A 14,667-nucleotide genomic window follows, 5' to 3' on the forward strand; every position below is an offset into this window, starting at 1 on the left:
CATCTCCAATCAAACAATATAAACCGCCCATTAAATCTCCTTTTGCCACCACCATCGCCCCCTTTACAATATTCAATCGACTCTTTTCACCAAAAAATTTATAGCCATCTTCATCGAACTTTTTCAATGACAGAAGACTCTTCCGCGGCTTCGATACGTGCCACACACCAAAAATTATACGTGTGATACCATCAAACATAGTAATTCTGACATCTCTAATTCCCATAATTTTACACATGCTAGTAGACTTGACAATGAGGTCACTAGAAGAAGCCTAAGAGTAGGGCACTGAAATGGTTCAGTCATATACTACAAAAACCGGGGGTGTCCATGGTAAAGAGGGGTACTTTCGTTTTGGTTGAAAGGCCTGAAAGGAGGATGAGATGGAAGATCAAACTTGGATCGAGGTGGTGAGAAGGAAGCTCAAGGCTTGTTCACTTACCGAGGATGGGGCTTTACATAGGAAGGATTTGGTGAAACAGGATTCTTAGAGCGGGCTCCAAATAGCTGGGACAAAGCCACGAAATTGAAGGCGATGATGATAGTGACATGGAGCATGGTTTCAATGGGGAAGTGTTCTGAATGGTTCAATAAATAATGTTTAGAGAATTTCTTTCAGCAGGAAAAAGATGTTAGTCAAATCTGCAAGTTCCTTCAACTGTCTTAAAGGTTACACATCAAGGAAAATGGCAAACCAAGCTAGATGGCAGTGTGCCAAGCTTTCAAATTGTCCTTAATTTTCCTCTTGGTCATTTTTCTGAATGCAAAATGCATATTGACTGTCTTCATTTTGCTCATATCATGGATTTTTTATATACCTTGATGCTTATAGTTTTATGTTTTTCAGAAGCCTAGCCAAATTCTAATTAACTACATCTATGGTTTTAGTAATTCTGGTATTCATATCTGTTTTATGTTTCAAAAGCTTAATGCTTGAGATCTGCTGCTATAATATAGGTTTGGGATAATCCTCAAATTGATGCAATACATACAATTTTGTGTCTCAGGATGCGAAGGAGCATATTGCTGCATTGGCTGACAAGCTGGGTCCATCTCTCACAGAAATTAATGTAAGAATGCCAATTGCATTGCTGTTCTAATTCACCATTTTTACTTGTGTGTGTGTGTGTGTGTGTGTGTGTTTTGCCTTTGTGGCGGCTTAATAAAATTATTTCTCCTTTCAAAAAAAAATAAAAATCGTTATCCATGTAACAGGAGCGTATTTTAGATGAGAATTAAGCACCTTATCCCTTTCCCCCCTTTTCACCCTTGAATTTTTCTTTCCACTTAGCCCTTGGAAGTATTGGATAGTTTGAAAGGAAAAATGCATGTAAAAATGAGTTGTAGGTTGAGTTAGTTTACGTCTGTTTGTAGGTGATCAGATCTCAATTTTAGGCATGCAATTTTTGTCACATATTTATCTTTGGAATGATAAAGTAAGCCTTTTTTTTTTTCTTTTGTAGTTGTCAATAAAATTGCCACACACTCCAGGGGATGCTTCTGAACAAGGTGAGGTTTCCTGGTAATTATCCTAAGCAATTTTGAAGCTTGGCAAGTATCTTTTGCTTTCTAACATGGATGCTTTGGTATCAACTAAAAAAGACATTGATGGTATTGATTAATATATATGCACAAACACATGTACAGATATTAAAAATATAAGGTGTGCTGCATGGAACCGATAATGCTGTAAAATTTTGGAGACATGGTAACTTTGGTTAGTCAATAGTCTGAAATCTGAATATCATTGACTGGCTTGTAGCATGATTCAAGAGCTAATGAGGTAGGACATAATAAAATGCCCCAACCAGTTCACTTTAATGTGTTCCTGATCATCATTTTGGAGATTGGGAATTGTCTTTCTATGTTTAATATAGTCGCACATATGGTTTAATTTAGTGTTTTTTTTTTTTTTTTTTTTTTTAAATTTTAAATTTTAAATTTTTAATTGAGGGGTGACAAGCGTTTTTGTTAAAATAAAATAAAAAGGAGGACAAGGCATCAACTTGAACACAAGCACCCCAAGAATCCCTCAAAACAACCCGATGGTTGATCCCAAAGACCTTAGACGCTCAAGGCCATTCAACTCCAGGACACAAGGTATTTTGTATCGGTAACGGTGACCACCGTTACCGATAAAGGTATTGGCTTTAACGGCTGATACGGGGGCGTAATAACCGTTACGACCCTTGTAACGGTTGAAAATTTTTTTTAGCCTAAAAAATTCCGGAAAAATATTTAGAAAATTAAGGATAATGTAAATATTCCAAAAATGTATTCATTTTTGTTTTTTTTTGAACATGTTTATGGTAATGTAATGGTCTACTCTCAGTAAAAGTGTTGTATCTGGTTGTCTAGTGAATTTATGAACATGGTTATGTCTCTAATATTTATACATCGCAATCAAGCATTATAACTAGAAATAAAAAAAATGCATAAACACCACTTTTTTTTTTTTTTTTGGGTTGAAAAAATGGCTCATGGAGCTTCTATTCACCCAAATCGCTCCAATCTAATGTTTTAATCCTAAAAACTATATTAAGAGTAGTCAAATTTGTTGTAGAATAATCTAGAAAGGTTTTTGGAATGAGAAAAGTGGAAAAATGAGGAAACAATGAATTTAAATAGAAAAAAAATGGTAAAAAAAAGAAGTTACTGGGTAATGGTCGCTATGCTCCATAACAGTTGCTATGGCCCTCGTAATGGCCAATATGGTCCCCAAAAAACCAACCGCCCCTTTTCATCCTTGTATCGCGTAATGATCAAGGCCGTTATCTATACGTATTGGCCTTTCTGGTTGTATCATAACGGATCCGGAACACCTTGCCAGGACACCTAGCTTTGAGAAATACCATGCTAGGAGGACTCAATTTGTATTGGAAACTCTGATTGTGCTGTTAGTGACACCACCCAAAACACTGCAAGCAAAATAGATAATCACCAAACAATTAGACTCCTTTTGCTAGGCCCTCATGAGCTTCTCCTATGGATTGTGGCATCATCCATGCCCCATTTGTAAAGAGCAAGAAACTTCCCCAAATATGGTGCCCAAAAGGGCAATGAATAAACAAGTGGTTCACCAATTCTGCCTCACTCAGACACAAAAAGCACCCATTCGTGATGCATATTCCTCTTTTCTTGAGGTTAGCGATTGCGAGCACCTTATTTTTACCAACCAATCATGCAAATGCTATGACTTTTAGGAAGCTTAGGGGCTTTTTGGTTGGTCGTGGATGAATTCCATGGTTTTTTATTGAATTTCTAAAAAACATATAATTGTCTTAGTGTTTCTTGGGGAAAGTCAAAATTCTGCTTGGTTGATGCTCTTGGTTTTCCTAGCAATCCGGGGTAGAGTCTAAATTTTATTTGGTTCAAACTGGGGTTTTTCCTATGGAAAGTTTTGAATTTGGTTGCTCATAGTGTCTCCATCATGTTGGCCCCACCTTTAATTGATCTTGATTCTCAATAATCACTTCGATTAACTGTTGATCAGTGGCATCAATGGCGAAGGAAGGTTGATTCTGATTGATCATGTTGAAAAATATCTGATCATTGATTTGGATCCCCCATGACGAGGCACTTACCTTTTATTATCCATCCCTCTTAATGGAAAAACCATGCACAACTATTAGCCGAACATGATTTTTGTGGAATCCTGGGAAATACTAAATGAGGAAGACAACCTTTCCCCAGCAACCAAACCATCCTACGGACTTTCTTGTTATCAAGGTTGTTAATCTAGTTCCATCTTTGGTATTTCGAATGTGTTTAGCGATGATTCCCCCATCGATTTGAGAGTGGGTAGGCTCACTCGGATGGGCATATGGTTTCGCAAAGTGGTTGGCTGCTCCCACTCGGTCCACGTCCTGTCCTGGGTACTTCTCCCCATCTCTGTTACACCTTTACTTATATGGCTGGGTAGCTTCCTCAAACTCAGTTTTGAGCTACGGGGCACTCAAGCCTCCATTGAGAAACCATAGCCCGAGCTAGCTTCCTTGCCGTATCCATAGTTGCAGCCTCTGCTTCCCCGCATGGTACTTGAATTTCGTGCGTGCGTGGGAAATGGTACTATGAGGCCGACCTCATGGGAAGCTTCCATGAGGTCGAGCTCTGTGGCCCACCGTGATGTGAGATGGACATGCCAATCCATGACTTAGGTGGGCCACACCACAGACAACAGTTGAGAATGGATGCCCACCCATTGACCTTCTTGATTGTATATAGGGTCCAATGAGATGTGGCTTAGACATCCAGCCCATCCAATGTGTGCCCCACTTGGATGAGGAGTCCCATCAAAATTTAGGCCATTCCAAACCTCAGGTGGGCTCCGCCAAGTGCTTTTAGATGATTTAGGCATGATTTCCCATGATTTTAGATGGTGCGGCCCCACTTGAGTTCTGGATACGGCTGATTTTTGGCACATCCGATAACCTAGAGGTGACCTACCAAATGCACGGCATGGATGTCCATCTCAGATCATGGTGGGGCCCATAAAGCTCGACCTCATGGGAAGCTCCCATGAAGTCGGCCTCATAGTACCATTTCCCTATATATATATATATATATATATATATATATATATCTATCTATTCAGAACATGATCTTTAACGATCAGTACCATCCCAGTACTGAATCCACGGAGGCGGTAATAGACAAAGTAAAAGGTTTGATGTTTGAGTGGCCCTGGTTGCTAAGTATTTCAGTGGCTGTTTGCCATCCAAAATTGATAGAGAGTGGGCCTGCCTAGCAGCAGTTTCTCTTTCTGACTCTAGGCCTCCCACGGTATGGTCTGCTCCCCCAGCGGAATCTACAAATTGAATGTTTGTGGGCTGATAGATTCAAATAGCAAGGCAGGAATTGGAGATGTTCTCAGAGACTCTGTGGAAGAGTGATTCGTGTTTTTCTGTGCCATCAACTCTTTGCGATGCTTCAAATGTAGAAGTGATTGGATTGTGAGTGGGTCTTCATTTCCTGCTGTCATCAGAGTTATTCCCTGCAACCGTTGAAGGTCGTGTGCTAAATTTTCTTCAGTGGCCTCTCTCGGGAGACAAACCATGGGCGCTCCGCTATGTCTTTAGTGAGATTAGATCCTTAGCCGCTAGATTAAGTGTTTCGTTTAATCTTGTTAGTAAGGAGTCTATGGTGATGCCGTAGGTCTTGCATTCAAGGTCCTAATTGTGTGGACTTTGGTCCCCTTTTGATTATCTCTTAATAAATTACCATTATCTGTTCCAAAAAAGAAATGAAAGTAAACAATATGGCAAGAAAATATTTGCCCTTGTAAGTTCTCAATGCACCTTGTTGAAATGTCTCTGTTCATATTTCTACTACAGATTATGATTTAAAGGCTGAAGATGCTGTTGACTATGAAGACATTGACGAGCAGTATGAAGGGCCAGAGATTCAAGCTGCATCAGAGGAAGACCATTTGCTGCCAAAGCAAGAATATTTCTCTACCCAAGTTTCACTGGCTTCTTTGGGCCATCAAACTTCGGTGTTTGATGATGAAAATTACGATGATGATGAAGAATTTGCCAAGGAGCATGAGGTGGTGGAAAATAATTCTGAAGCCCAAATTATTTGTTCAGCAGGTCTTGCCATTCAATGTACTATTGTCCTTAAATAACTGTTCCAGAAATAACCATGTCCCTATAATTCTTCTTTTTGTTTTCATAACATCTTGCTGATATTTTGGTTAGTTTTGAGTTTCCTCTGTCCATCTTGATTGAATTTTAAACTAATATAACATGTTTTTAATACTCTGTTTTGACAACAACTAAGATTTCAAGTTATTCTACTGAGAGACTATTATACCCCTGTTAGTAGTATCCATAGTTAATTTTACTCTGAATTCATTATTTGCCTGTTTGGAGGTCTTGCTCAATATTTGGATTTAAAGCATTTTTACATTCACTTGTTTGGTAACCAATATAAAGCAGTTTTAAATTTATAATTTATTGGGACACACCATTAAGCTAATCCTTAGTTGCACGAACCGGCTTTGAATCATGCTTGAGACTCTTGCCCTCCTGCTCCCAATCTGATTATATTCACTCACATTCTGAAACATATGCTTCCCCATTCTAGTTCTTGTTTCTGCCTGCTTCCCTTCATGCTTCATGCAACTATAAGCTGACCTTACACAATGATCAGGTTTGTCAATTGATCATTGATTTGTACGGCTCATCATGTATGCTTATTTCTCTTGTAAGTTACTTTATTCGAATTATTCTTGCCACATCTATTAACTGTCAGAAAATGGAGGGCCTTGATTGATCATCTGGGAAAAGTCTACTACTCTACTTATTGATGTAGATTGTCCTTCATGTGGCCCCACCTTTGACTGATTATTTTGCACACATGCATTCAGCAAGAAATGTAGTGCATTATGATGCACCTCCTAGAAAACGTCGCAGAACCTGTGGTCAATTATCACGTTGAAATATTATGTGCTGTAAAATGGCATGGTTCTTTTCCATACGCTTATTACATTATTGAAAGCAGAATTTCGAATTGATAAAGCTTGTTCATTGGCACATTATGTTTTCTGCAACACCAGTGTGGTGGTCCTTGAATTTGCTGCAGCCTTGTTTGAGGTAATCAGAAGTGGACGTTAAGTTCTTTGGTTTCCTGTAATGGTTTTTCTGTGCAACAGACCTGAACTGACTTCTTTGATTCACACGACAGTCAAAGGGGCTGTTTAGATTCAGGGAAATTTTTTTGTCACACGATAAAAAGGACATACCAAATTACTATCTGTCAGATGTTCACCAATCTGCCATTTATGATGTAATTTAACTCATCTTTGGTTTATGATCCATCCAATTGGGGCCCATGATTTGGACAGTTGAGCTGTCCACTGATCTGTCATTTAAGATGTAATTTCACTTTATTTGTTGTTTTATGATCCATCCAATGTGGGGCTCACAATTTGAGCAGATTTTGTGTTATCATCGTATTTGTCATTGTCACCATTGCTGTTGCCATCATCATCATTGTCATCTTCAACATCAACATCATCATCATCATCATTGTCACCACCACCACCATTGTCATTGTTGCTTTTGTCATCATCATCATTGTTTTTGAATGGCAACCGAATTCATTAAGAAGCGAAAAAACCAAGGCTGCAAGGGGATATGATGAGAAATCTTCTCAAGCAGAATAAATCGTCATTAAATCGTCGTTGTTGTCATCATCATATCCTCATTGACATCGTCGTTATTGGCTTGTTGCCATTGTCTGTCATCATTATCATCATCATGCTGGTGGTATCAACGTTTATTGCTGGAGTTTGATGGATGGTGGTGTCATGAAGTTAGGGTTGAAGGAAGGAAGATGAAGAGGGCACAAATTTCAACTAGTTAAAAAAGGAAATTTACTTTTTAAAAAAAAGAAAGAAGAAAAAAAAAGATGATGAAAATTGATAGTTTTTAGTCGCCATTAAAATTTAAAAAAGACCCTAAGTGATATTGAGTTGCTGGCTTCCCTTTTCTGAGTCGTCCCTAAGGACCCAGCTGATTAGTTTTGTCAAGAAACCAGACCGATCTTAAGTGGGGCTACATCCAAACTGGTTTGAATGTTTGAGCTTTATTTCATGCTTTATTTTGTTTTCAAAAATTTGGTTCTTTCCTTTCGAGGTCTGTTTCTCCTAGCACATAATGAATGCAGCATGTTATCTTTTCTTTGGTCAAGTGCTTGGGTATATATGAATAACCTATGTTTGAAGTTACCTAAAGGAATCATTTTCCAATTGTTCATTATGCCAGGTTCCAAATTATATGCGCAAACGAAGAGTGTGATGGTGCTCTATAGTTTGAAGCCAATTAGTTTTATATAATTATTAGGAATAAGTTTCTTTAGGATATGTATCTACTGATAGTCAGTGATACACAAGTGCATTTGGAATAATTATCATCCATTTTAGATGATACTTGCATGTCTGATCATGTTCTGCAATGTTACTTGAAATTTGTGGTCTTTGTCACTGGGTTTGTGACTAGTTTGGTTTATCGGACCTGTAGGTACTTCGGAGGAGCATCTTGTATTATCTTTTGTGAAAGAGAAATCTCCCGATGAGGATATGCCTTCTCTTGGAACCTTTGAAGTGGAAAATGCATTTGTTGATTTGGGAGATTTTCAGGAGGTCAGTGAACATGGTTACCCTTGTTTTCTCTTGAGATGCTATTTCGTCATGAGCACATGTTGGTTGCTGATGATTTTTCTGGCATGCTCGTAGGACACTTTATACTTTGCAATTTGTGTCAAATATGTCATACTCTTTTCTTGTTTCTAATTGGTTGGTGGAATACCATGAAGTTTAGACTGTAACATGGTTGAAGGTAAGGCATAAGCTTTTATCCATGAATCAGTGTATAAATTCCAGCTGAAAATTGTAATTTGTAAGTGCCTGATGAGATGGCGACCCAAACATCTACCTTTTTTCTTGGCTCAATATTCTTTTGACATGACATGATATTACTGTTTTTGCGGAAGCATGCACAGATATGCTTCATTTGGAATATAGAAAAAACAATTTTATGCTTAGAACCTCAAACAATTACTTCTTCAACTCAACACAGGCAAAAGTGACTCGATTCCTGTATGGTTGTTTTATTTTGTGGTTAATTTTGTACCCATTTCTTTGAACAGGCACAATCTAAAGATTCCACTGTAATGAGATTTTCATTTTTAAACTCCAGTTAATAGGGACACTCATGCAAAAGGTGGTGTTTCGTGGAAGTCATTCCCTGGCTTCTTTGACGCCCTTTGTTAATTTGTAGTTTCTCTCTTTCTTTTCAATAAAGTCGTTGCTTGCCAGGAAAAAAAATCCTTTAATACTTGAAGTTGATTTCTCTAAGGGGGATGCTTGGATAGAGGAAAACTAAAAGGTGAAAATGCAAAACTTGGTATCCTCAGGTAATGGATTCTGATTTTCTGCTGTTGTTTGTTTTGGATTCCGGTATTAAAGGAATTCCATGTACAATCATCTCCAATGGTTAAAAAAAGAAGTGTCTTCACTGTCTTGGAAAACGAGTTAACACCTTTTCTGCGAGTAATGAATGTCGGGAGTTTTTTTTTTTTTGGTCTCAAACAGAGGAAACTTTTGTTTCCACAGAGACCCAATTCATTTTCATCCACATTCCCAAACACCCCCTAAGGTTCAATGGCAATTTGATATTTATCCTCCACATTATTGTAAAACCAGCTTGCTTTTAGCTTGTTTCTTGCATTGTATGAAACCTGGAAATATTCATTCTCGATCAAGGTATTCAAGAATGGTAACACTGTTAGAGTTTTTTTGGTTTGGAAAAAACCAATATCGCCCCATAACGCGTAACAATGCTGACTGTACCATTATATAACAGCCGTAATCACCGTTACGTAACTGTTTTTGCATGCCTTGTTCTTGATGGAGTATCAATCTTAAGGGTGGTGGGAAACAAGATTTTTCTTTGATTTTTTGCCTTTAACTTTAGGAAGCGTTTTCCAATTTTGTGGTTCATTGCCCTATTTGTGTTTTGAGTCACCTTTTAGTCTAGGAGAGAATTATTTGTCCACATAATGTATTCCGTTATCTTGGGGTTTTACTTCTTGTTTCTTGTGTCATGTCTGCAGCTTTTCACAGACATCAGAAATGTAAATCTTTTTGAAAAATTTAAACCACCCTTGAATTGATGGGATCATATGGAGCGAAAAATCTGGGTAACATTGTATTGAGCCCGCATATTTTTGTTGCTGAACTTTAACATTTTTTTTTTTTTTTTTTTGAAAGATGAAGTTTTTTTGGAAAAGAAAAGAAAGATGCAACAGAAAAAAGAGAAAACCTAAAACAGAAACTACAGAAATAGGAAAAGAAAGAAAACTTAAAAGTTAAAATACAACAATCCGGCCCACGCCTAGGGAACCCTGGGCCCCAAAACAACTCTCGGAAACAACACTTGGACTAAAGAACCCCACAGTACCATGTGATAAAATACGGCGGGAGGGGCAAGCGACACTGCCCCCTTGGCTCATATTTGATGATTTCCAAGTCCCTCAAGAATGATCGCGTTCAGGTGGCTTGTCGTAAACATGAGTTTTGACCAGCAATCAACTTCAGAACAGGAAGATGTTGATCACAAACACTTGCAGTCTGTGTCTTAGTGATGAGGAGTCAATGGACCCTTTATCCACAAATTCTAGATTTGCAAGAAGCTATAAAGTGAATTCAGTGGAGGAGTTTAAAGAAAGAAGAAAATGTGAAAGGTTTCTAGCCTAACACATGCTTACATCATAAGTAAGAATGCTGCAAAGCGACTCATTCTAGGGATTGTTTTTTCTCAAAAAATTCTTCATAATGTCATAGTCGCCATCTTTATGGCAACAAGTAACCCAAAATGACCATTTCCTTTATCTTGGGTCGATAATTCTTGAGAATAAAGAGTTTGAGAAGGATGTTGCTTGTATAATTATAGTCAGGTGGATGGAGTGGAGATGTGCCTCTAGAATTTTTATGCGATCACTACATACCAATCAAATTGAAGGGGGGATTTTATAGGACAACTGTTAGACTGGCCATGCTTTATGGGATGGAATGTTGCGCAGAAAAGGAATTTGAGTGTAGCTGAAATGAGGATGTTGAGATGGATGAAAAGTAGGATGAGGAAAGAACTAGAAATGAATGATTAAAGGGAATTTCAGGGTAGGCCCAAAAGGTAATAAGATGAGGGAAAGTAGACTAAAAATATTTGGCTGTGTGCGTCAGAGACAGAGAACTGCACTGGTTTGGAGCGAATTGGTTAAAGTTGAAGGCTATAAAAGCAAAAGTTGAAGGCCCAGAAGGACGTGGGTGGGGGTAGCAAGAAAAGATTTGATGACCTATGGTTTAACTAGATATGATTCTTGATAGAGTGGAATGGCATAATAGGATTCTTTTAGCCAACCTCAATTAATTTGCTCAAGGCTTAGGTGATGATCCTCCTCCTCTGAGAGTCACGTACCCCAAAAGGGGTTTTAAATAGCTTCAAATGAAAGATAAATCCTAATGCAAATGGAAAGAAATGCCCTTAAACACTAAACACTGGCACCTTTCCCCATGTGGAACCCATGCTAGGATCACACTGACCATATGGGACCCACGTGCGAATTGTGATCAGGTGGGTCCACTGTTTGATTGAAGATCCACATGCATTAGTTTCCCTCGTTTTCAAAAGAACTCGTTCTCGAGTTGCAAAGGAGGGGACTTCTTAGCAATGGTTCTTCCTCTTGCATCCTTGGATGGATGGATGAGTCATGTTCATGTATGTGTGTTAGTGTGTATTTATGTATGCATGCATGGACTGATGGATGGTTGGATCATGTGTGTTTGTGTGTGTATGTATGTATGCATGGATGGATGAATTCGTGTTTGTATGCATGGATGGATATATGTATGTGGGTATGAGGGATGGGCGGATAGGTATGTTTTTTTAGTTCCCTAAGCTTTCGGATCTCTTAGTTATTATTTTTACTTGCATTTATATTATATAATTCATTTTGGTTACTATTGCACTGATTTTTTATTTTTATTTTACTACAATTACACATGCTTTAGGCCCCTATTTAATGGAAACATATTATGTATGGTTCTTTTTTTGCAATTTTTTGATTCTAAAATACGAAAATGTCTTTTAGCATCTCCCGAAGTTTCATTGAAAAAATTCCACTGTTTCCCCCATGTTTCCCCAAGTTAGCAACACATTTCCTGGTATCGGCGATAATATCGTCAACATCGATACATGTTTCTGTATCCCCAGTCAGTGATACGTGTAATGATACCGATACTTTAAAAACTGGATGCAGCTTCACGGTCTCAAGCATCTTATACCAACAGAAATAACTCTCTATTAACACCCAAGAAGGAAAGAAAAAAGCCAAGATGAAAAAGAAGGAAAATAAGAGAGGAAGAAAAGGAGAAGAGTGAAGAGAAGAAGGAAGAGGAAAACCTCAACTCCAAAAAGCAAACTTGCCCTAACACAACCATAGTGCAACTGGAAATGCTGAACTGCTGCAAATTGGGCGTTCGAGAATGGATTTCACTGTTCAGATCGCTGAGAACATTTTGGAATCACAAACTCTTGAAATTCCAAATTTGCAGGAAGGTATAAAATGATCCAGTGGAAGTGAAATGAGAAAAGATAATGAGGAAAGGATCTAGTAACACATGCTTAGATGATAGGCAGACATACCCCCATAAATATCTGTAACTAGCTCTTTTCCTCACACAGATCTCTCAAATGTGTGATCAGGTGGGACCCACATGTGTGATAAAATGGGGTCCACGTTGGACACTTGGACTGAAGGACTACTTGCATGGTTGCACCACTGCTGCTATGCAACCGAACTATGCTTCATGTCAGAGCCTGTATGTCTTTGTTTTCTTTCCATTCCAACTCTCATTCCTGTGGATTTTGGTAATATGCAGCAAATTGTACTCTGTTGCTATAGGGAATCATCAGATCATTTAATTTTATTGATATAGATAACTGGAAACTATAAGCTGCCTAAAAATGTAAATTTTTGAATTCAAAAATTGGGTTTACTATTTTTGTTTGCACCATAATGATTATAATTGATGACTCCTGCAACTCTAGCCATTGCCACTCCTGAACTATAACATATTTTCACTTATTTACTAGGTCCAATATCTAGTTGTCACCTTCTTCTATCTTCATTCATGCTTGACCTGGCTTATAAAATTTAACTCACAGAGCACAGTAAGATCCTAAAAGGGAAGTCACGCCACGACCAATGTACACTCTATTATTGCAAGGACTAAAAGCTTAGCATCAGGTATTAATTGTCCAAAAGACAATCAATTTGCCAAGATGTTATTCTTTATGATGTGGCCTCAAAGGTGGATCCTCTGTTTTTTTTTTTTTTTTGGGGTCTCGGCCTGGATCCTTTTTCAGGTGCTGTTATTTTCTTCTTGGAAATTGTCTCCTCTCTTGTCCCCCCCCCCCCCCCCCCAAACTCTTTGTACAGCTAAATAAAAGATACAAAAGTTACCTTAAATCAAACTGTTGGTGGGTTTATGACGTTGGCTTCTTTATGATTTTCAATCATAAGGATGCAAATTCGTATCTTGTCCCATCTAATTTTCTCTTGAAACCTGGCTAGATAGAAGAACTGTGGCCACTTGTCTTTCTTATACTTTTGGCTTTTAATCATTTTCTTATGATAATCCACTATAGGCTTATCCTCTGATTTTATTTATGAAAATCATTGGCTTTTGATGGTTTGAGTTGTTTAATGAGCAAGCTGATATGCAACTCTATAAGTCACATAGTCACATACTCTGTTGTATTTACTTCTATGTTGTTATTGCTGATGGATATGATATGATAGGAAGAACCTCAAGTTCTGGAAGAGCAATCTGATGGTAAAAAAGGGACACCACTGCCTGTTTTGTGTATAGAAGATGGGATGGTGGTATTACGATTCTCTGAAATTTTCGGTGTTCATGAGCCCTTGAAGAAAAGGGAGAAAAGAGACCATCATAGGTATTCTATCCTCAGAGGTATGTGTTGTTTCCAAGTTTTTGTTGAAAAGGTTAAAAAGTGTTGTAATGATACTGATTTTGGCTGTAATGAAGTATCCAGTTGACGGTGATTGCTAATTCTGCTGGAAAGAATATGATTATTTGTGTGCATAGGCACAAATTCCATGATTTTTCACTGTTTACCCCATGTTTCTCTGCATTTCCGGTTATCGATGATATTATCACCATTTTCCCCATGTTTCTCCACCCCCAATGGCTTGCACACCTCCTCCCACTTCATCAAATGGAACTTGTTCTTTTCCTCCGCTCCCCTCAACAAGAAGTCATGCCTAAGCCGCTCTGACCTCTTTAGCACTTCCTTTGGGCACTTGAATAATGATAAGTAATTTCTTGGGAGATTAGATAGGGCTGCTTTGATGAGAATCGGCCTTCTCCCAAAGAAAGATATCACCATTTCTAAGATAACAGTTTTCTCTCAACTTTATCAACCACCTTATCCCGCAAGTGTTTGACAGGTTTGTCAATACATGAAGGGAGCCCCAAGTAAGTAGAAGGAAATGAGCCCACCTTACACCCGAACACCTCTGCCAATGACGAAACTTCCTCTTTTGTGATGCTATTGTTGCATTTTTCTACATTCATCTGGAGACATAACACCATTTCAAAGCAACAAATACTCTTCCTAGGGTTGTCCATGATCATCGCATCTACTTCGGAGAAGAGAATGGTATCATCTGCAAATTAAAGGTGAGAACCTCAAGCTTTCCTTTGTCCACATTGAACCCGCTTATAAGGCCCATCGAAACTCCCTTCTCTAAAATTCTGCCAAGAGCCTCTGCTACAACCACGAACAAAAATGGAGATAGTGGATCACCTTGCCTAAGCCCCCTCGAAGATTTGAAGAGCCCTTTTGGAGATACATTAACAAAGAGAACTTGGTTAATCTGATACAAGCTTGAATCCATCCCCTCCCTCTCTCTGCAACCAAACCAACCTAGCATGTACTCTAAGAAGTACCATTTGACATGATTGTATGCCTTTTCTAAATCAAGCTTACAAACAACCCCACTCTTACTTGGGAGTCGATGCATTCGTGCACACAATTAATGCACTATCTCCAAGATCCGTCTACGTTTTATAAATGC

General features: G+C 38.4%; 1 protein-coding gene across 3 annotated transcripts in view; it reads left to right on the forward strand.

Annotated features, from left to right (window-relative positions):
• Positions 1–14,667, forward strand: part of LOC131233479 (transcription initiation factor TFIID subunit 1) — an 87,584-nt gene that overhangs the window by 18,253 nt on the left and 54,664 nt on the right. For all 3 annotated transcript variants that reach the window (XM_058230205.1, XM_058230213.1, XM_058230197.1), the window contains exons 4-8: positions 1,008–1,070; positions 1,464–1,509; positions 5,334–5,606; positions 8,025–8,146; positions 13,369–13,540. In XM_058230205.1, coding sequence (XP_058086188.1) covers positions 1,008–1,070; positions 1,464–1,509; positions 5,334–5,606; positions 8,025–8,146; positions 13,369–13,540 — 676 coding nt within the window. The remainder of the gene's footprint in view (positions 1–1,007; positions 1,071–1,463; positions 1,510–5,333; positions 5,607–8,024; positions 8,147–13,368; positions 13,541–14,667) is intronic.

Source organism: Magnolia sinica, chromosome 2, assembly GCF_029962835.1.
Source record: "Magnolia sinica isolate HGM2019 chromosome 2, MsV1, whole genome shotgun sequence".
Lineage (NCBI taxonomy): Eukaryota > Viridiplantae > Streptophyta > Magnoliopsida > Magnoliales > Magnoliaceae > Magnolia > Magnolia sinica.